This window comes from Centrocercus urophasianus, unplaced genomic scaffold, assembly GCF_019232065.1.
Source record: "Centrocercus urophasianus isolate 14NV4802_14NV808 unplaced genomic scaffold, USGS_Curo_1.0 seq_73, whole genome shotgun sequence".
NCBI classification, from domain to species: domain Eukaryota; kingdom Metazoa; phylum Chordata; class Aves; order Galliformes; family Phasianidae; genus Centrocercus; species Centrocercus urophasianus.
Genome location: NW_024885344.1, coordinates 13,490,617 through 13,513,375, shown reverse-complemented (window position 1 = coordinate 13,513,375; position 22,759 = coordinate 13,490,617). Strand labels below are relative to the sequence as shown.

At 39.3% G+C, this 22,759-nt stretch overlaps 1 protein-coding gene across 3 annotated transcripts in view; it reads left to right on the top strand.

Annotated features, from left to right (window-relative positions):
- The window catches only part of LMO3 (LIM domain only 3), a 57,191-nt gene that overhangs the window by 4,265 nt on the left and 30,167 nt on the right, over positions 1-22,759 (top strand). For all 3 annotated transcript variants that reach the window (XM_042837968.1, XM_042837967.1, XM_042837966.1), the window contains one exon: positions 3,271-3,484. In XM_042837968.1, coding sequence (XP_042693902.1) covers positions 3,279-3,484 — 206 coding nt within the window. In that variant the 5' untranslated portion in view covers positions 3,271-3,278. The remainder of the gene's footprint in view (positions 1-3,270; positions 3,485-22,759) is intronic.

Genomic DNA, 22,759 nt, shown 5'->3' with positions numbered 1-22,759 from the left:
CTTGGGGCACTGCTTGTGTTCTGTGTTTTGTTTTGATTCCAAAAATAAACTTTTTTTTTTTTTAATAATGAAGCTGTAGTTTAGTTTTAATTTTCATTAAAATAGAAGCAGCTTCGTTGTAAGTAAAGTGTGACAAAGATCAAATCTGTCTAAAAGGAAAAGCATGCCTTCCCTCCTATAGCTGCTGCAGACCAAATCCCAAATCCTTAATCTGGAGATGCTGCCAGCAGGATGTCAGGGCCACCTTCTCCTCGCCTCAAGCTCAGAAGTGTGGGGCTGTTAGCATGACCTCCGAGGGATGTCTGCCCCTTCCCACTTCTCTCTGTAAAGGAGGGTTTGGGCTAACCAGAGTGACAGCGCTCTGTCTGCTTTCCGAATGTAGCAAGAGCCTCAAAACAGTGCCAGACTGTGTGCCACACAGCGCGTGCTGGGCTTGTATTTATAACACAATAATCTGGTGTTTGCAGCATTTTCCTTAAGAATTACCATGCTTGATTGCTGCAGCATGCTCAGATGCTGGCTTATTCAAGCCCTGTTGTTGTTTCATCTTGTTCCCCTTGTGCAGCGCAGGGCAGCCCATCAGCTGGGATCAGGGACGTGGTGTTCCTTATCAGCTGACAAAATTTTTACATCACGATTTTTTTCTTTAAAGCCCTTAACTGCATTAGCTGCTAGTTTATCCTGGCTTCCCTCAAGCTAAAGATTAAAGTCCCAGAGCAGTCCTCCTCTCTTCTGAACTTTTTCACTGAGTTCCACAAAGTTGCCAACTGCGGTTTGTTTCGCGTGCCTGTCCTCTGTGTGGTGGTAGAGGGGGTCAGGAGTAAGTGTGCTCTAAAGGGGTATTTATATATATGCAACTTCACAGATTAAGCCTTTTCACCAAGCAGATATATTGGCGATCCTATAAGACTGCTCTGTACTGTTAGTCTGCTACAGGCGCTTTACAAAAGTCTCCGCTGTTTTCACTGTTCTTAGTCGTTTCCTTGTAGTTGTGTTACATTGCTGCTTCACTCCTGCACCCTGGGCTTAGGGGAGCTCTCTGGCAGCTGGATATGCTGCGGTGCTCACTCAGGATGAGCGCTGTGTGTTCTTTCCCAGCCCTGCCCAGCCACAGAGCCTGTGCAGGTCACAGGCTCTCATCTTCCCATTTGGGAATGAGAAACAGACCTCACGAGTTGCTGAGCGGTGTAGGAGCATTGATTGGAGGGTAATGGGAAGGCGGCAATGCCATTTTGATACTTACGGATAGTAAAATGAAGACCTTGAATTATCTTGCTAGGAGGTACAGACATTCGGCAGCAGTATTGCCACGGTACTTCGAGGTGCTCGCTAGGAGAACTGGCTCTGTAATTGAACAGCTAATTTATCAGACAAATATATTCATTCAAAATGCGTGGTAGAGTGTGTTGCAAAGCTGGGAGCGGGGATGTTATATGTATGAATTACTATAGTAATAGAAAGAATTACTATTTCTAATTTGTTGACTAGCTTCACAGGTGAAAGTCATGAGTTCAACTTGATAAACCCTGCAAAGTCACATAGCTGGCTCTACACTTGCTGCGGTCCACGTACATTCAATGCGTTTCACGTACACGTATGGATCCCTGGGATGCCTCAGCTGGCACAGCATTTAGCCTCTTGTCTTCACAGTGCTGATATTCATAAAGGCACGCTGTACCATCACTTCAAAGATTACACTCATTTTCATGTTTTCCTTACGAGACCTTTAAAAATAGGTAAAATAAAACATCAGCCGGTTCGTGTTCTCTCTAACTGAGAATGCCTTTCTGAGGAAGTGTGCTGCGGCACTGACGGAGATGCGCTGATAGAAGCTGGGGCTGCAAAGCGTTCCTAAGAGCAGTAGTGTAGTGTTCTTGATGAGGAGCTCTTGAATTTGCTGTTCTTTGTTACGAGACTATTTGACCTTTCCCAGTCTCTGAGTTAAGAATGGGGTGCCGTGCCCTGAACTTGGGAGAAGGATTCTTTCAGCAAAAGCATTTATTCTTGTCTTACAAAATTCTCGTTGTGATGCTCAGATGCACTCTAATGAGTAGCAATTTTTTTTTTTTTTCAGTTGCATCTCCGATTGGCTTAAAACAGTGAGATAACCTAGTAATCGAACTGTGTGTCTGTTTTCTTTCCTCTCTGATGCTTGTTTGATGTACAGCAAAGCATCTACAAGGCTATGATTTTGCTTCTTCTAAGAAATGACTTTCAGAGGATCAGTGTGAGTGTAATCGGCTGGCAGTTCATGAGACCAGCCAAGAGAGACCAGTCTGTAAGCACTTTGGGGCAGTGACCTCCTCTCCCCATTTACAGCAAAACTGAGGGCCATCGATTTTTTTGTATGGATCTCTGGAAGGCAGCTGTGGTGCTCCACATGCCATTGCTCAACTGTATTCCACTTTTGCCCATTCTGTCCCTTAAACAGGGGTTCAAGGGTTTGAACTGTTATTTCTGCTCTCTGCTATTGCATTCAAAGGTATACATAATTAATGGATACCACTAGACTCCTTTTCCCAAACTGTCTGTTTGGCTAAAATTGGGATTAGAGAATGGGGCAGAGATTTTGTATCCTTATTATTATTTTTTGTGAAAAACTAGTAACTGTCTGACCTTGTGCAGCTTATTTAAGGTCAGATTTTTCAGCAGGTCCTTAGACTGAAGGATGCAATGAGAGATGCTGGTACTGAAGTCTCTATAAATCTGATTGCTTCATTCATGTGCCTAAGAACAGAAATCTTAAAAAGCAAAACTCCTACTGCAAAAATATATGGGCCAAACCTCCCTGTAACTCTGCTCCCGTACCTTTGATAGCTTCAGTCTTTCCATCTCTAGAATCTAGAGTGTTCATATGTATTATAGATAGTGCAAATTAGTCCAGACACACAACTTCAGGTATATTTGCTATTGCACATAGGCTATTTGATTACATTTTTGAATGCTAAACATTGAGAATGTTGGGCAAAAGTGACTCTTTAACAGGACTGTTTTAATTTTTCACTTTAATTTTTCAATCATATTCCTTTTCAGCAAAGAGACCGGGTAAATGAGGTGGAACTCAGATCAGTGGAAGTTTCTGCTCTCAAGTTTATTTAATATTGTTTTCAGCTTGCTGTGGACTTGCCAGATTATGTCATCCTGTCTCTGCAGTTGCCTTTATAATGGACTGGGTGTGTGTGGGAGGGGAGAGGTGGAGGAAGAGAAGGCTGTGAGGCTCATTCTGGAGAGTGTCTGTTTTCACCCTTCTCTCTTCTTGCTGTGTTTCAGGTATACAAATGCTCTCAGTCCAGCCAGACACCAAGCCGAAAGGTTGTGCTGGCTGCAACCGTAAGATTAAAGACCGGTATCTTCTAAAGGCCCTGGACAAATATTGGCATGAAGACTGCTTGAAATGTGCCTGCTGTGACTGCCGCCTGGGGGAGGTGGGCTCCACTCTGTACACCAAAGCCAACCTTATCCTTTGTCGCAGAGACTACCTGAGGTAGGTCGCACCTGTGTCGTGTTCCTTGAGAAACGCAGTGAGCCTGCTCAGTCCTTCCTGTGTAGGTAGTGGTGCGTATGCAGTGCTTGGAAGCTGCAGGACAAAGCATTTGTGGAGCATGAGGCAACCAGCTGCAGCAGAGAGGTGAAACTAAATTCAAAGGTAGTATCGCATGCTCTTGATTTTTGTGATGCTTATGGTGAGGTGCTGCGCTGGGAGGGAGGTGAGAACAGAGTAACCCCTGGCTCAGCAAAGTGCTCCTGGAGAGCTGATCCTCCTAAAAGCAATGCAATGTTCAGCCTGAAAGAGCAGGGCCACCTGAGTGGCCTGCAGCTGCTCGAGTGTGGGTTGCAATGCTGTGAGCGCTTGCTCCATTTGGCTGTGCGTATCGGCTTCTGCCTTTTGAGTTCACCAGAGGGATTGTGGTGGTGGTCGGAGCTTTAAGGAACGTTGCCATTTATCTGCTAGAAGCTGCACTGAGACAATCCACTCACCTTCCCTGTGCTAAATAACCCCATAGCCAATGGGCTCCAACCAGCCCACTGACCCGTGTGGGACCTGGGTGACCCAGCACTGCTTTTCAAAGGTGGCAGACCATCCTCTGGGTGATGCTTCTTGAATATGGCAAACCATCAACTGATTCTCTGCTTTCTTGTTTGCTTGTCAATCTTCTCAAAAACAATTGGAGTATAAATCGGCACAGTACCAGACTAGAGCGTGCATGTACAAATAGAGCTACTTGCAGAAGCTGAGGTTAATCGAGAAGTTTGGTCTCTCTGGGCTGTCAATAGTAAATAGAAAGAGAGAGGCTCCTCTGGGGTGATTCAGAGCACCTATTTCATAGAGGAGCACCTTCTGCCGTTCCCTGCAGAGGGGGTCTAGTGAGACTGGCTGCCCGAGGCAGGTGTGAACTTCTGGGAATATTTCCCCTGCTCCTGTAGCAAAGTCTTTTCCTTTTAAAGGGACATTCAAGTCTGTAATACATTGGGGAAAAATTAAAATTCTCTTTACGTGTGTTAACTTAAAAGTTCAGTGTAGGCACAGGTAGCAAATACGAAGTTTCCAGGTTGTATGGCATGAGTGGGTTGGTACAGAAATCAGGATTAATGTGTTAACAGGTCTTGGTACTCTTGCTCTCCGCATTACAACCTGTTTTTTCTAGAGTAGAGCAAAATTGTTTGCAAGTGTCTTAGGCGTTTGCTGAGCTGGAGCTGCAAAGCAGCTTAGTGTTCTTCAGACAGGGCCACTTGGATCTCTTAGTGGTAAAAGTGCTCTGCTACCCATTAAAGCTCCATGAGCTGAGCACAAGACGGAGTCTGCATCTTAAAGGCATTGTGTTAAAGCTGCCCAAAAAGTAGCTAAGAAAACCTTACTTTTAAAAATGAAGAGGAAACTGTTTCATGCAAGAAATAGAAGGGGATCATTGTATAGAAACCTAGGTTGCTTGTGATCTTAAATTGTGTTATAGAGAGAGTGGTATGAACAGCTTCTGGGGGCAAATTGGTGCTGAGCCTAATATTTAAAACCTGTTTTAAGAATCTTTCTACAAGTGCCTGCAGGAGTAAGAAAACTCTACTGTGGCAATTTGATCCCCAGATTTACTGGTGGCTTTGAACTTAGTCTCCCAAAGACTCACGCAACAGATCGAATGTTTTAAAATCAAAACCAAAAGTGATTGAGTAGTAGGGATATGAACAAAACATTTCCACATTACACACGTGTGCATGCATCTCATTGCTCTCTGGTATTTAAAGGTCTATCAGGAATAAATATTTAGCAATCAGAATGTTAAAATTCATACTATGTGACTCAGAGAAAGGTGACTGTGATTTTTACACCGTGGTTTATCTGTCACAAATGCTTTCAAAACTGATTTTTTTGTTATTTATTCATCTGCAATATTCACGTTTGCACCAGTGAAACCAGCATACATGGCAGATCCTGTAGTCAGTCTAAAGATGTTTTGGATTTTGTTTCTGGATTTATCCATAAGTCTTTGTGAAGTCTTAATGAAAGTCATAAGCCTTTCCTTAGTGATTCTTGTGAATGCACGGATTTAAACTTGGTATTTACTCTAAATTTCATACTGATGCACTTAAGGTAATTGCAGATAGTTTGCCTCATTGCGTCTTGTATGCTTGGTTATGCAGTGAACCTATAAAAGTGATCTTTTTAATGTTAATGTAGAAACTAGTTAAATGTTCTCTAGCTTTGTAGTCAAATAAGCTTTCATACTTAGCAACTCACTTGATATCAATTTAAAGAAAAAATTACTTAGCAATAATGATCAGATTAGGGTTCGATTGCATTTTCAAGCTAGCCTCTTTTTTGTTGTTGTTGTTGTTCTTTTTAACTTAAAGGAAGTGTTTGCTACATACAAAACTATTCCAGCTTCCTATTAATTTATGTGGTGCCCTCTAGAGGATATGTGGCTTGTATGATATTATAAAGAGTAAAATTGCTTATTAACTTCTCTCTCTGTGTTCATTATGTATTTCAGTAAGACAGCCATTCTACAGATACTATAGGCAATAATGTAGCCAATTTGTGTGCTTTGACATCCATGGTTAATTCAGAAACTATGTGATTGTGTCTTTGGCTATTTGCAAAAATGCTTCTAATATCTCTCACTTAGAAATGCCTGCCAAAAAATATTAAAGATTCTCTCCACTGTAATGCATGCTTTTGTTTGGCATTTGAGCCATGAGATACCTACTCTGAGTCTTTTATAAGTACTCTCTATCGCCAAGACTTCAAATCTTGCTTTGTTTTAGCTCTCCCTTTTGTTAAAATACGTTAATTTTACTATATTAAGACCTTACTCTCTAGGATAGAGGGGGTCATGGAGATGGAGGTAATGAGCTTGGAAGATGTTCTGGGTGTGAGAGGCTTTCCCCTGCAATCTGATTCAACTAAGTCACTCCAGTGATTTCAGAGGTGGCATGTGGCACCCAGGGTATTGGAGTGGTCACAGCAGGAATGAGCTCTGTTTTGTTAACGAAGATGAGAACTGACTTGAGTAAAGAATGGGCTCAATGTTAGGAATAACATACATGGTGAAAATGATATGCAGAGTACAATTCCCCTGCAGGCTTCTGTCTCCTGCTTATACACTCCTGGGTTAGAAAGTGAAGACTTAATTTAAGGAACTTAAGTTTATGCCAGTATTTCAAGTCCATTTACAGTAAGTGAAATATGCGAGAAGTTGGCTTTCCCCCCCCCCCTTCCTCCGGAGCTGTGCAGTGACATCTTAATGTATCAACCTATCCTGCTCAGTCCTCTGTTCTGACTGGCAGCATGTCCATTTACAAGCAAAATATTCCCTTTGAAATCTGTCATTACTGCCATTAATGACCAGTCGTTATGTTAACAGCCCCTGGGCTGTTAACATATCAAACTGGTTGTTAACTGGAAGGTTATTACTTATTTAAACCGCAGGTATGGTTTGTGTGAAATGTGCTTTGGTTATGCATTCTGGGCTAGTTCTGCTCAAAACAATGGGAAAAAAACAGCATAGCATTTGCCTTTGGGGTGCCAGGGGATTTGCTTTCTGTTCCATCTGCTCATTTGATTTCTGCATATTTGTGAGGTCCTCCTGCCCCTGGGCAGCCTCCTAATTTCAGGTGCAACCGTGTGCAGTCCCATCTTTTTAGCTTTGCGTGCAAATGGGCAGTCACAGATACTTCCAGATGCACAGTAATGCAAGCCGCGCATCTGAGATTAATATCTGGCCCCTAAAAGTGTGAAATGAAAGACCGACAATTACACGTAACTCAGTTGTATTAAATAATGAGCTTCCTCGGATGCAGCGAAAATATGAAAGTACAGCTGTGCTAAGCTAGTAGCAATGTAGGTCAATCACCCTTTTCACTTAGGTTTTTAACTACGCAAACCCTGCTGAGCGACCAATGACTACAAAGTGCTGTTTCATTCCTATTTAATTTTGGCAGCATTTTACTGAAGAGCAGGCATTCATGCAGCTAAATTATCTTCACCGTTTCTGGTTTTAACTCCAGCTCCATGACACTAAATGTTGGAGTGCATATCTCTTAGTAAACACAAAGAATATGGTTTCTGATTTTTTTTCTCTTTTTTTTTTTTTTTTCAAATCCATCACTTAACATGGAAATTGAATTAGAACTTTTATTTCTTTATGCATAATTTCCCTAGCCAGGCAAACAGATCATAAGAAAAGGATTAACAAAACGGTGTGTTGGGGAGAATTTTTACCCTTAAACACATTTAGAGACTTTCCGAGGATGGCACAGCAGTGTGCCCCCCGCACTGCCCAAGCTTGGTATCTGTTTGGCTTGTAAATGTACTACAGGCTTTAGAAGAACCACAGAATAGCTCTGAAGAGGGGTTGACTGCTATCCCTGAGGAAAGGGACAAATCATGTTTTTTCTTGTTTTCTCTCCTATTTGCTGATCTGAGCACTTGAGACAAACCTAGATTTTAGATTATATATTGGACAGGATCCTGTAAATAATGAGAAGTGACTACAGAGAGTAAAGTGCTCAACCACAAGCATCATAAAGATGCTGCCTCTGTAAAATATTTAGTCTGTGAAAGGGTACAGACTGAAAAGAATAGAGTTTAGGAAGCAGCCTTTTCCTGCAAAACTGCTCTCACTCTAAAAGCAATTATTGTTTAAATATGTATATATTACGTAGTAGTACTTAGAAATTCAAGGAAGACTTAAAATGTCCTATCATCTAGTATTGTTTAGCAGTTCCTGTTTCTCTTATGTCACAAAAAGCACGCGTTAAATATTGCAAACATATGAAGTATTGGCTCTCATAAATGCTTGTACTAATACTCTACATGGATATTTTCATGGATAAAAGGATGTCAGATGTTTTTAAACTGACACCTCAGTATGCTTCTTGCCCAGTTTAATAAAATAATGATAAAATTTTAAGGATTTAAACACTCTTTGAGTTTTCAAGAATACTGAGGCAATTACAAAAGCAATGTTTAAGAGAGCTCTACTTTCTTTAATAAAACGATCCTTTATTTATTCATAAATACCCTGATGCAGTAAGTGTTGAAGTATGAGGTACTATTTTGGAGGAACAGGTCCTAAAATATTTTACTGTATATATGGATTTTTTAGGTGTAGTGGTCTCCTTGTTGAATTTTTGCTGCGTATGGGAGATTCGTATTCCACTAAATTTACATTAATTGCAGCATTTAGCATGTCTTAATAAAAGAAAAAAAAAAAAAAAAAAAGAAAGCACAATAACACTCTCCCTCTAATTGACAGCTGTTTTGAAATACTTAAAACACTGTTCCAGTTCTTGAAGGGATAAGGGTATACAACAAGGGGACTAATGCACGTACACGCAGTTAATTCACCGCAGTTGCAAGGAATAATGGGTTTGATTTAGTTACACTCTAGCTAGTTTAGCTCCTTATTTTAGTTCATCTGTGATAGCTTTTAATAAGAAACATTCAATTAAGCTGTTAAAATTGGTGTTTAAGTCATGTTGAAAGGCTGTAAAATATGTGTACTCAAGTTTGACGCTCTTCAGTAGTTCCATGTGTTTGCTAGTATCTTCTGGTATTTTTCTTCAGAGCTGCCAAATTTTTAATAATTGTGTTATTTTTAGTGGCTTAAAATACACAGTTTAATTTCCAAGGATGTGAATGTTCCCTCTTATATGGCTTCTTGAAAACCAGACACTTCTTGTGTGTTGTCAAAATACCTCATTAATCCCCTGGAAACGTTCAAAGAATTTCAGGAGACTTTTCAGATGAAAGTACATTGCATCTTAAAGCCTGTCCTATATCTCTTCATTATCTTGCTGCAGTACAGCGTATATTATGGAAAATTATTTTACTGTAAATATTTTGTCAATTTATAGTGGTTCAGTAAAGCTTGTAATTTTGGGGCAGGCTTGGTTAGTCTGCAGCGTCGAAGGATGGGTTAATGTTCTTGTAAAAAATACTAAGCAGACCTGTAGAATTCAGAAATTGCTTTTAAAATACATGGAACTTGCTCCATTTTTTCCTTGTTGATTTTTTTCCTTAGAAAAGACTTTGTGACTAGTGCTCCTATGGAATATGTTTAAAATAATACTCCAGTTAAAATGCTTTCCTTCAGGAGCGAGTATTATCAACTATATTATGGCATGTGATTTGACATCCAGGGCTTAATTGCAAACTTTCTGCATTTTTTGGCAAGAAGCATACACAAAACAATGTGTCTCTGTACTGTGTCGTAGAGCAATATTTAGCTGTTATTGCCTAACATAGAGATGTTATTAAGAGGTCCTAAATTCTGCTCCATGCCTGTTCCTTACCAAAAAAAAAAATAAAAAATAAAAAATAAAAAAAAAATTGAAGCTTTCCTTATTTTTATTTTGTCATAACTTTACCCAAAACTGAAAAAAAAAATCTATGTATGTGATTTTAAAAAATAACAAAATATAAAATTATTTTGAATTTCAACACATTAGACTTGCTGTACCATTCAAACGTTTTGGAGATCATAAATAATATTCCCCTGCAGTGTGAATCTCTGACTAATAGGTAACAAACATAGTTCTGCTTTCAAAAAATAGAGTTGTGAGCACATTGAAAATTGCAGAAACTTCTCAGATGGAAATAGAAATTTCTTGTAAAACTTCATAATAGGTAATTGAGAATCGGCATTGAAAATGTTCAGTGCTATTACACACTTTCAGCCCTCCTGACTTTCAGAATTGCTTTTTCTTTTCTCTAAAGTTAAATATGTTCATGAGGAGTTTGGAAACCAAAATGCTCAGTATGTAGTACTTAATTTCTAAATTAAATTGGTCTTGATATTTAACGTATTAAGGAATGTAAATTTTGGATATACCTTACCAGATGTGTTGTGTTTTGGTTGCTAACTTCCCATTGGATATTTTAGGATGATGGATGGCTTTTAAAATAGAGAAGAGACACAAGCTTAAATTTTTTTCCAGCTTAAATGTTCTTGAATTTATTAAATTTTTCAGACTTGCTATCTGAAACATGGAGTCTACATTGCCAAAAATACTTGCGTATTTTACACCTGTAGAATTCTAATAGTGGTGTTTTTGCACCCTCCCAAAACTGCTGCTTCCATATTCTAAATCTTAGCCTTTGTGCAATTGAGTCTCTCTCTATATGTCCAGTGTGTTTTCAGATAGCTATTACGTATCAGTAGATATGCGTTGTAAAAGAGAAAGAGCTATTTAAGTCATCTCTATTTTTGGTGTGCGTATGAATCTATAGAGCCAAGCTTTCCTGAGAAAGGACAAATCAATGGGATAGTTGTATGTGATTAGGCCAAAGAAAAACCCAAACCCAACAGTAGTTTAATTAGAAATTACTAAAGTTTGGATTTGTAGAAACTGCTGCATTAAGAAAGTTCTGCCCTTTTTTAATATTCAGACTAAACTGAACAAGCCTTAAACCATACACTGGATCTGGCTCAAAAATTCACAAAAGTATTAGCAGAACTTAGAATCATAGCATCATAGAATGGCTTGGGCTGGAAGGCACTGTTAGGATCACCTAGTTCCAACCCCCTGCTATAGGCAAGGACACCTCCCTCTAGACCAGGTTGCTCAAAGCCCCATCCAGCCTGGCCTTGAATGCTTCCAGGGAGAGGGCATCCACAACCTCTCTGGGCAACCTGTGCCAGTTTGTCACCACTCTCGCAGTAAACAATTTCTTTCTAATATCTAGTCTAAATCTACTTGACCATATACAAGTGGGAATATAAATTGTTTAAACAACAGGATAAATAGTTTTGCCAAATTTGATCGTTAGCAAGCCGTGTATCAAAATGAAACCATTCATGGTTAAAATACCTTACATGCTCTCCAGGGTCATGTCCTCTCTGCATATCTGCTTGATATTGTATTTACGCATATATTTATGAAGAAATTGTTGTAGAATTCTCTCTCAATTGTAATGCAAGTACCTGAATAGGAATCTAAGCATGGTTTTGTATTCCCTCAAACTGTTTAAGACAGACTTCAAGTGCATGCTAACAATTAAAAATCTCGATAGCCCCATGGCAATCAGTGAAGTTAGTGGTGTGCTGAAATGTCACGCTAGAGTGCGGGCACAGAGTATTCATAATTCAGTCTGTGTTCCAGCTCTGAATCAGAACTGCAGCTACTAGCAGCTGAAAAGTATTTAGCACCTCATTTTCTAAGAGTACAATAGCCCCAATTATTATCCAAAAAATATTTTCGTTCAGGATGAGAGTGAACTCTGTTTATCTATTTTATCACAAAATGTAACACAACACAAGGGAACTCTTTGTGAGCAGAAAATCGCTACTTTTGTGAAATAGATTTTCAGATCTGGATTGATGTTCCATGGGAAATTCTCCTGCAGTTCTTGTGTTAAGTGGCATTCTGCAGAAGTGTAATTTAAGCTTTTCATCTTTCTTTGCAAAAATGATAATGTCTTGTGTTGGCACATAGTGGATGAAAGTGAGAATTGCGCAACATGCAAAGATAAAATTATTTCTGGAGAGTAGAGCAGAGCAGATAAAACATGTTACCACATCTTTTCTATGTTTTTGGAGAGATCGGAGTAAGTGTACTCAAGTCATACATTTGGATATACTGCAAGTGATGATATATAGGAGTAATTAGCAACATACTAAATTATACTAAGTAGCAAATGCCATCTTACTCTTGTATCATTGTTTTCAGTAGTGCTTGTTTGAGTTTGATTCTTTGGACTTCATATACAGAAGTGATCACTTCGGCATTGACTAAAATGTAGAAAATTGATGCTTGTGCATCAAACTTGATTTTCTTTTTAGAGACATACTTTCAATCTGTAAATATCAGCATAGATAAAGCCTCGTGTTGTCACTTAGTGAATGGATATTTATTAGATTGTAGCTCTGCACTGAGCAGAATTTTCAGCTATGAGAGTAAATAAATATTACATTAATCTTATTATTTTGCAGCTATCTTAAACAACAACAGATATTAGTTGAAGAAAACTTGATTCAAATACAGATTAAATAAATAACCTTCCTTCAAATTTCATGTGTTCTAATCAACAGATGAATGTAATTTCTAAAAATTGTTCAAATGATTATTGAACTTAGCTTTGTCTTTTAGATATGTTTTTGGGAAGGATTTCTAAGCAGTGGTAGCTTAAGCAAGTTGGCTGGTGGTAAAAAATTGCAATGATTGCAAATTACTGATTTAGGTTTCCTGTCACTATGACTGCTACTACACGAATCTTATTTTTCTGTAGTGAGGACTGTTGCTTCCATAGCTACTACTCTTTCCCAGAATTTGCATTGATGAGGTACGTTTTTTTTATTTTTAGAGTGCAGAAAACCAAAAAATTCATCTTCTCCTGAAGAAACACATTGCAGTTTTCCACTTTCTAATTCATGTTAAATACATTTTGCACAGAACTCAAAAGTTCCAGGATGTAAGATTTGGGTTTACAAAGACAAAACAAAACAAAAACAAAACACAAAAAAAAAACCCTCACGAAAAAGCAACTTTTTGAAGAGTGCTTTTTAAGACTCATGCCCACCTTACACAAAGTGTCAAGAAGGGCGAGGGTGGTCTCAATAAGGAGGTGATCTTCACCAGCTTTTATTGGCTTCCTTATTTAATTTGTAATCTGATACATTTAAGAACATTTTATACTAAAATAAAATTAACCCTAATCTTACAAATGTATACTATATGCTTGACTTGATGTACCTCGAATAATCCTATTGAAAGCTATGGGACCTATTAATTTAGAAACATGCCTCAGCAAAGCCAAATATTTGCAACTGGAATGGTGCTGCCTGAAAAATCCATCTCCAGTTGCTTTGCCTTCCTTTTTAGTACCCTGCACACTGTACACCGATTATCCATAGCCACAGCACGATTCCCTTTGTTCAGAAGTCTAGACCTGCAGTCTGGCTCCTAGCTGGGCACGCGGCTGCAGGCCGCAATGTCGGCCACAGCTCATACTGTGCCAATGTGTCTCTGGGATGTCAAAGTGCTGACATCCGTAACAGTCTCTCCCTGTCCCTCTCTGACTGAAAGGATGTAGATCTGTATGTTAATCCTGCTCCGTCATCGCTCCCAAACTGAACTTCTGGCAGGTGATATAAGGGTCTGCCTTGAAGCTTGTATGACCTGTTGGTAGCTCTTGGGCTTTGCGATTTTTATGGGGAAGATAGCAAGTAGTAGGAGGTGGAACAAAACTGTATCTAAAAGCCCCAGGATTTTCTGTTGATGTTTGTGAATGTTGGGTTCTCAATTCATTTCCTCCTCGTGTTCCAAAATTGTGCTAACGAACCTGTCCTGTGTAATTAGCAGCTCCTGGCTACTGTTAGGGTGTGTTCATTTTCATTAAGATGTTAAATTCATGCATCTTTATGTTCCATGTAGTATTAAAAAGAATGCAACGTGACGATGAATGCTTTGGGAGCACTGAAAAGTAAATTAAAATATACTCTTTCTGCTCAGAATTTGAGTTATTAAAACAATCTTAAGATCTACAGGAAATGTTGAAAACATTACTGTAAATATGCTGTTTTTAATGAGCCTTGCTGTAGCATTAAGTCAGTCAGGAGAGCTTCCTGCAACACCTTCTTACCTAATTCAGTTGTAATGTGGAGTGAATCACTGCTAAGACTCATTGAGTAAAACAGAAATGACAACTTCAGGAGTATGTAGCCAACCATTGTCCTCTGTGCTTTTCTGAGGCATTTTCACAGTCTCGTGGAATCTCTGATGTTGGAAAAGACCTCTAACATCATCTAGTCCTCCTACCAAAAATATTGCTTCCTAAACCATGCCCCTGAGTACCACATCTATGCATTTCTTGAACACCTCCCAGGATGGTGACTTCACCACTCACTGGGCAGCCTTTGCCCAGCCTCTATTTCGGAGAAGTTTTTCCTGATATCCAACCTGTGAACCATTCCTGGTGTTCCCTATTCCAAGTCCCAGTTCCTTCCAGACTCCAGGTACGACAAAGCTTGATTGTTTTCCTGTAATATCCATAACAGCCTCCTCCTCCTGTTTCTTGTGTGCCTTTTGAATAGATTCTCAGCTGGTAATTACAAATTTTTAAAAAAACAACACAAGATTCCACATCTGAAATGTGTGCAGTAGGTACACTGTTCTTAATAAGTTCTTAATTTGGACAAGGAATAGTTAAGATGATCACAAGAAGTACAGCTTCTTGCTATGGTAAGCAGCTGATTGCTTTCACTCGCTTCTTTTTTCTCCTTATACAAATATATCTTCCCTACTAACAGACCCCTGAGGTTTACTCTGATGCTAGTATATATTTGCAACATTTACTGTAATTTGTCAGATTATCTGTCTCAACTGGAATTTACTGAGTCTGAGCAAATAATTCTAGAACCAAATATTCTAAAGAATCTTATTATTAACCAGGTAGTCTTACTGTAATGGCAGGTAAACATTTTCCTTATGATTTGTTTTAAAAAAAGTAATTTTTATTGTGTATACTTGCATATGTATAAGACATATATACCGGCTATTCTAGCAGACATTCAGCCTCTATATTTTGTCCGATGCTTCCATTTAAATCATCTGAACTCCATTTCTCCGTGCTTCTTCCTCAAAAGCTGATTCTTCTTTTTTTAATGTGTGCTTTTTGGAAAAAGTTCTTGCCACTACCTCCTACATGTTTCATGCTTGGCTTACTATCAATATTATTTAAGCAGTACAGTGAGAGATGGCATTGCAGAGTATCAAAAAACTGATGTAAGAAAAAGTATTTCTTTTCCATTCCTTCAAAAAGGGAAAATTCAGGTGGGGAGGAAATAAAATGCAGAAAATAATTGCAAGCACATTTTGTTTCCCAGAAAATCTTTCTAAAGTAGAGAGAAGTGGTTTTGTCAATGTAAGTCTGGACATTGCTATCCCTACAAGGCATTTGAAAACCCACCTTGTTACCTTCCAAACTTCAAAAAAGCTCTTTTGCACTTGCTTTAAGCACCACATCTTTATATCTCTAAGCTCTACTTGACCTCTTGTGAAACTAAATTTGACCTGGGCCCAGTGTTTTTCTGTTAAGAAATAACAATGAAGAGCAGTTCTATAGCCCATAGATTTCAGCAGTGCATTGTGTTCCAGATTGTGTGGGGGATGACATCCAAAGGTGTCTCAATAGGACGAATATATCAGATATTACCAGTGTATTTGCTGTCTGCTTCTTGTTTACTCAGGAAAGGGTTACAATGGTAATTTCTGCTAATTCAGCCTCATTGCAGTATTGCTTCTTGAAGGCATTGCTGCTGATGGTGGAGGATATGCTGTAAAGTACTTTGTCTGCCTCACTTGCCTCCACCTGATGAAAACTGCAGTCCTGTCTTCCTTCTTCTGTGCATAAGGAGTGGAAGTAATTACAGTTCCACTTTTTGTATGAAGAAGTTAGAAAAGCAAAAGAATTAATGGCTGCACTGTTTTCTCTGCTTTCCCTGAAATTTCAGAATGCCAGAGATGACAGAAATGTGACACTGATGTAGGCAATTGTCCTTCATCATCAGTAATATTTTGGGAAGAATAATTATTAAATCACAAATGTAAGAAAACTTGTCATGAGAAGACAACATTAACTGTCATTAGATCAGACCTCTGCTTTCTTTTCCTAAATCTGAATGCAGTCACCAAGACAGCTGCATCTGGTCAGATCACTCGTCTGTGGATTTGCAGTTTTGCTGTCAGTTTTCCATTCTCCTTGTGCTCACTGGGACCAGCAGCAAAATGGATATCTCCCCACTTCCTAGTGATTGAGAAAGAATTTCGTTGTGCCAAACTGGCTGATTTTGCTGCAAGATTAAACCTGGAGATCCACTGTCATTGTGGACATGGGTGTGGGTGAACCAACTGTGTCCATCACACACAGAAGTTTTGATAAGGAAGAAATCCATTTTGGGAGTAACCCAACTGTTCTGATATGTTCCGTATCACTCTTGTCAAACCAAAAAGAGAAAAATGGAAAAAAAAAGTCATACCAGGTTCTAGCAGCTCCTACATCATAAGAATATGGAAAATATAATAGACACTCATTAAAGGCCAAACGAAAGCGGCATATGCAGCAAATATGAAAATACCGAATTATGGTAGCCGATGCTAATGTCTGCCAGATTTAAAAGGTGAGCACCAAAAAGCAGGTCAGATAGACATTTCCAGCTAACAGGCAAGAAACATTGAAGGCTTGAATGTTAGTATTGTGGGAGTGTGTTGGAACAAGAAAAGAAGCACCTTGCTGTATTTGTCCCAGCATAAATGATGGCTAGTCACACACATGATATTTATATCAAATATTTCTTCTCATGCCCGTAACTACATTGAGCATGCTGTTGTTGCTGCCATAATGCAATCTGCAAAGGTCAATCAAGTTAAAGAATCAGGATGATGAGATTAGGTATTACTTTAAAAAATGAGACAAAAAGTGTGTTTGGAGAGAGGCCTGAACATGTCACCAGTATAATTCTGCTTGGTTTGCTCCAGGTCCCTGCATCCTTTCCTAGAAATGCTGTGTGAACTGAGCTGATCCACTTTAGTTCCAAGAGTACTTCCTTGTTCTCTGGTAGTAGCTGAGGTGTGTGAATGTTCTTGGGGAAGAGATGAGGGAGTCTTCTGGGTACAGGACAAAAATAAAATGACATGTTTAAGTGCTTTTTTTTATGCTCCAGGGAGATTTTACTATCTGAATTGTGTGCAGTGAGCAGGGATTTTTCATTTCATACATCATTCACGACTTGCTGCAGTGATTCCAAAAAGTCACAGAAGCTGAGTCTCTGCTTGCACCAAAGCACAGAATTTTAAGTTTGTGAGTTTTAACAATGGATGTTGGAGTTTCATTAAGGCTTAACACAAAAATTGCAGTGCGGAGGAACAGTGTCAGGTGTTGGAAAAAAGGAGCAACGTTGTCTGAGGACACTGGCGGATATGCAGTAATGACTATGGCAAGATCCAGAATGTTTTATACTCCCACCCTTGTTCTCACATTGCACATGAGGAATGCTCAATGTATGAGGAAGGTAGCAGGTCCCCAGATTTGTCGTCAGTCCATATACCAAAGTTTTTTGATAGTATTAGCTGAGACTTTGTGTTACATTAGGCTGTGGCATTGATGGAGAGCTGTGAGCAGCACATGAATTTTGACTCTTTTTTACCCTTGTGTGCATTTATTTAGGATTAGTCAACAGTTTTTCTAGCAGTTGTGATGTGTTTGGAATGATGTACTGGAGGTGAAGTGATTTAAATGTAGCTCTGTGAGTATTTTACACCTGCTTTAGAGAGCTTTTGTAGGAAACACATGAATTTTTAATTGCTATAGTAAAAACTAGTGGCAGGGGGAAATTTTGTCTATCTGAGTAACCTATGGATGCTATAGCTAGCCTGGTCTGTTCTGTCTGTCAGCAGAGTTGGAGAGAACGGGTACAAAATAATCTGGATGGATGTGTGAGCATCTTGGTTGATGGTGTCATATGACATTTACTGTCCACATGTCCATAGTGGGCCTTCTGGCTTTTTCTGTAGTCTCAAGGAAAAAAGCAACCCAATTACCTGGAAGTTCTTGGAGACTGTTTACATTAGTAAAGACAGTTGCTGCTGCTGTCTTGACATTGCGTTCTTCAGAAATAAAGGAAAGCTCATGGATTGGATAAATTCTTTTTTGTTTGTTCTTAAATGACTGTGGGCAGTACATCCCAGGTGAGAGAAAGACTTCCTGGATGGAGCAACAGCTGCCTTCCAACATCAGGCTGTGCATAAGCAGGCAGGCCTTCAACCCCAGCTCAGGGAGGTGCCGTTTCAAGGCAAAGGAAGCAGCTAGTCAGTCTCTGGGCCTCTGGTAGGAATGCTCTCAGTAAATAAATTATGCTGTCATTCAAGTTTCTTTGTGCAGAGGGGAGAGCAGATGAAACACCCCCCTCTCATTGTGAGGAGGTGGTAGAGGTCAGATTGGAGTGCAAAGATGTAGTGGTCATGATGGGCAAAGATGAGCTCTGTACCTGGAAGGCTCTGGACATCAGTTCTGTGAGCAATGTTTATTGATCTCGTGGTCTCCTTAGGACTCTAGTGCTTTCTTCTGATCACCTCCTATCACCCAGGAACATTCAGCTCCTTGTCCTTTCTGTTCATTCATAGGCTTTGTTTTTCCATTATGTGACCCATTTCTGTCAGAATGAGGGAAAGCTTGTAGGAACCCAGATAACTCTTGGAGCACAGACAGACTTTTCAGGAAACAGTAAAAGGCCTGCAATCGCCATCCCATGGTGCCAAAATTTCAGCCCAAGATTCTTGAAGGTATTTTTGTCCCCTTACAGCCCTTCAGCTGCCAGAAAAGCTTGTTCTCAGGAAAATTCTCCCCTGGCTGGATGCAGGACCTGTAGAGCCTATTTATCCTGTTCCATTCCCTTCATCTGGCACACAGTACCTACAGGAGGGCAGGAATCTGAAAACAGGCTTTGTTATGACAGAGATCTCCAGATCTTGTAGCAGATGTTGCTGGTGAGAAGCAATCTTGTTCCAGCCAAACCTTCTTCAGCTCCACTGAGAAGATGCATAGAGAATCTCATAAGGCCACAGGCTTTGGCAAGCAATCTCAGCATTTACCAGTGCCAGCTACTCAATATATTTCTTTTCTGAAGGCTATATAGAGCAAATGATCTCTTCTCTGTCTCTGTGAAACAGCTGTAAATTTCTCTTGCTTTAAAACCCCCACCTATTAAACAACTGTGACAAGAGCCAGCAGTTATCAGATGCAAAATGAACTATGTGCCTCAGATAAGAAGTTGTGTATCTGCCTCTCCCAGCATCCACTGGACATTTTATATGCAAGTGCCTTAATTTAAAATATTCTTGGAAAGTGGAAATCCCTGGTAATTTCTGAGGCAGCCTTTTAGGAAATCTTGTCACTTTTTAAAAACCTGTATGCTTCATGGTTCCTCTCTGTCCCTCCCCAGCTTCATCATTGGGAACATTATCCTCTGCATAGACTTCACCCTTTGTTCAGGTCCTCTCTGCTTTGGGCCCAGAAGGTTTAACTAATCTATTTTCAGTTTACATCAAACCAGTGTTTGTGATAATCCTTTTCCAATAATTCTCAGGAGCCAAAAAACCTTCCTTCATTTTGAGAGAGGAAGTTTTGCCTTGCATTTGGACCTAGTGCTGCATTATTTCCATCTTACTGCCTCAGGTGTTGGTTCCCCGGCGGCTGAGAAAATGTCTTGTTCCTTTTCTTACAGAAGAGAAAACTCAGATCTTGGGAGTGATTTGCCTACCACAGATGATGCTTTTATGGAGCAGTGTGTTTACCTAAACCCTCCAAAAAAAGATTTTCTGATTAGGAAGATTCTATTCTAAAGAGAAAAAAAATCATATTTCTTTGAAGGAGCAATTATCATGTAAACAGTGCAATATTGCAGTAATGCAACAATAATGTACCTGAGTAATTTTTATACCTGCATCGATTCTTGCAAATAATTCTCTGCACATTACCCGTTTACAGAGTTTGTGGTGTAGGGTTCTGTAGGAAAGTCACTTCAGAGTTCAGCAAAGCCGACAAGGTTTCTGAGAGCGCTCTGCACTCCTGCTGGTTTTTGAATCAGAGGAGAATTGTGCCAGTGTTGAGCTGTTTATAAATCCCCTCCCAACCTACTGATTCACAAAAAAGAGATTCTGACCCCACTGCAGATGGCTCTCATGAGGTCATACACACCCACGCAATGCATGGCAAAGATGTCGCAGCAGAGAGATCCTCTGGTGTGGTTCCTCACAGCTAAAGGGCACTTCATGTGCATCAGCATAAGAAACTTGTTTTTCTGAGTAACTGTAATGGTCTGATTAACTACCAAACTGCAGCACACATGTAAATTTGTGGAGAATTTCGGAACTGCTGCCATTGCAGTCCTCATGCTGTAAAATTGTAGGGCTGAGTGCATTTCACACAGAAAAATTGCCATTTTTATTCTGCTCTTGCCAGGACCCCATTATTTTAAGTGTAAAACATCTTTATTTCATAAAGTTCTTCTTCGTACTTGTTTGGTGGAAAGGGACATGTTTTACGGAAAAAAAAAAAAAAATTGGTTTCAAGATTGTTAGTTAAACAGCCCACTGAAAGGCCTGTAATTTTGTTTTTACTATTAAAATATCCCCTAATCCACCTTGCTGGCTTTCCAGCATTCTTGTAATATTCAATCAAGCCCTTGTTTAGTGAGAAATGTGACAATGCATTGTTGGCACTTTGCAAACCTACAGCCTTTGGCAATAGTTAATGAGAGGCAGGGTTTTTTTTCCCCTTGCAGGACACAATGAAATTTTAGACAGATGAATGCTAAGAGAACCCTATGTACCAAAGGCAATGTTTACTGCATGTAATACATATCATTGTTTGTCTCCCGTAGTGAAAAATACTTGTGTCATGCTGTTAAAATGTACTCCTGACAGAACAGAGCTTGCTATTATAGGGTCCATTGCTTAAAAAAATGATATACTGACAGAAATACAATTTAAGAAAATTTAACACCAAGGGTAGTCGACCATGTAGGCTACTATTAAGGGGCAAAAACTCAAGGCCATGGTTTTATTAAAAAAGTGAGATAGTTTATTTGCTAGTAGTAGGCAAAGTTTATAAAAAAAAAAAAAATAGAAGGGAGCCAAGAGAAAAGAAAAAATCTTACTTGCATCCATTGGTCTCCAGTGTGTAAAAAAAAAAATTAATAAAAGCAACAGTTCAATAAGATTTTATTGCAGAAACGTTTAAGTGAAACATTTTAGGAATGCCTTGGATTTTTAAACAGTTACTTATGATGTGGAGCGCTGTAACACTACGGTGCATAACAAATCGTTGCTTTCGGATGCAAGGCACGCCCAGTGCTTTTCAGAAAATGAATAGTGAGACCTGGTTAATTTGAATCAGTTTGTGCATTCCTCCATATTTTTCTTTAGTTTTAGAAGCATATTAGCAGTTTACTGATGTGGGCAAATCATATTCGACTGGCTAGCTGAATACGGTAAATTGTCAAATGCTTGCTTTAAGTTAATGATGGTTAAATTATAACACGCTAATTTTGATCTAGAATTTATTTGCTCCTTCCTGTTTCTTCAATGCAAATTTCTAATTGCAAATTGCTAATTCATGATGTGTTCCAGTCTCCGGGGCACTAACAAACCTTTTATTTTTTATTTTTTTGGCATAGTGCAATTAATTACCAAAATCGCAACTTGTTTTCCTTTGGGGGAGAACTTTTCACACAGCAAAAGGTAAAGGGAAATTATTAGGCTTGTGCAGAAAATCCTGGTAGACAAGCAGTTTTCTATTGCTAACGTATTCCATAAAGTGTACAGTTGTGCCTGTCTGAGCCCTTCAAGCTTGGAAGACTACTCCAAAGCACAGTTTTGGTTTGGGTTATGAGTGGAGATGAAGTACATGGACTGTTCTGTAGTACCAGCATTTGTATCCTGGCTACACAGATGTGATTTTCAGACCAAGCAAAAGCCATTATCTCCCATTTTTAACGGGCAGCACGCTCTGGAGTTGGCTCCTTATTTGGAGACTTTCTGAAAATACATCTATCTCTCATGAAGATATGGCCACATATTTTTACCGTTAAAATAGGAGATGATTGGATCTTTGGGGAGCTGCTCCTTATTCCTGCTCAATGTCACACTGCTTATGTGTTCAAACTGAAACTTTTCCTGGGGATGAGAAGAATGGAAGAGTTTAAATGAAAGAGCTAATGAATGTAATGTTCATACATAACATACATAATGCTGAATTGTATGTTAAACCATTTCTTTTTTAAAGTGAACAGTTACTCAGATGCTTCTTACTTTATGTGAATGAGGGAAGTACTCTGAGACAATATTGTCTCTTACATTCACTATGTTTGATCATCAGATATGAGTAAATCATAACCAATAAATAGTCATAATGGTGTAAGAAGAATATCAGTTTTTCACATCAAATTAATGAATCATAGAATGGACTGGGTTGAAAAGGACCATAATGATCATTTCGTTACACCCTCCCTGCTATGTGCAGGGTCGCCAACCACTAGACCAGGCTGCCCAGAGCCACATTCAGCTTGGCCTTGAATGCCTCCAGGGATGGCAAGTTTTTTGTTTTGTTTAGTTGTTCCTCACTTATTCTCTCTCCTCCCTGCAATAGCCTCATTTTAAGAGAGTTTTACTGTGCTGGCAGTAAGATTAATTTATTCCTTACAGTACAAAAAATAGCTGGAGTAATTGTCCCAACAACACAGTCATATTCCTGGAGGTTGCCAATAAC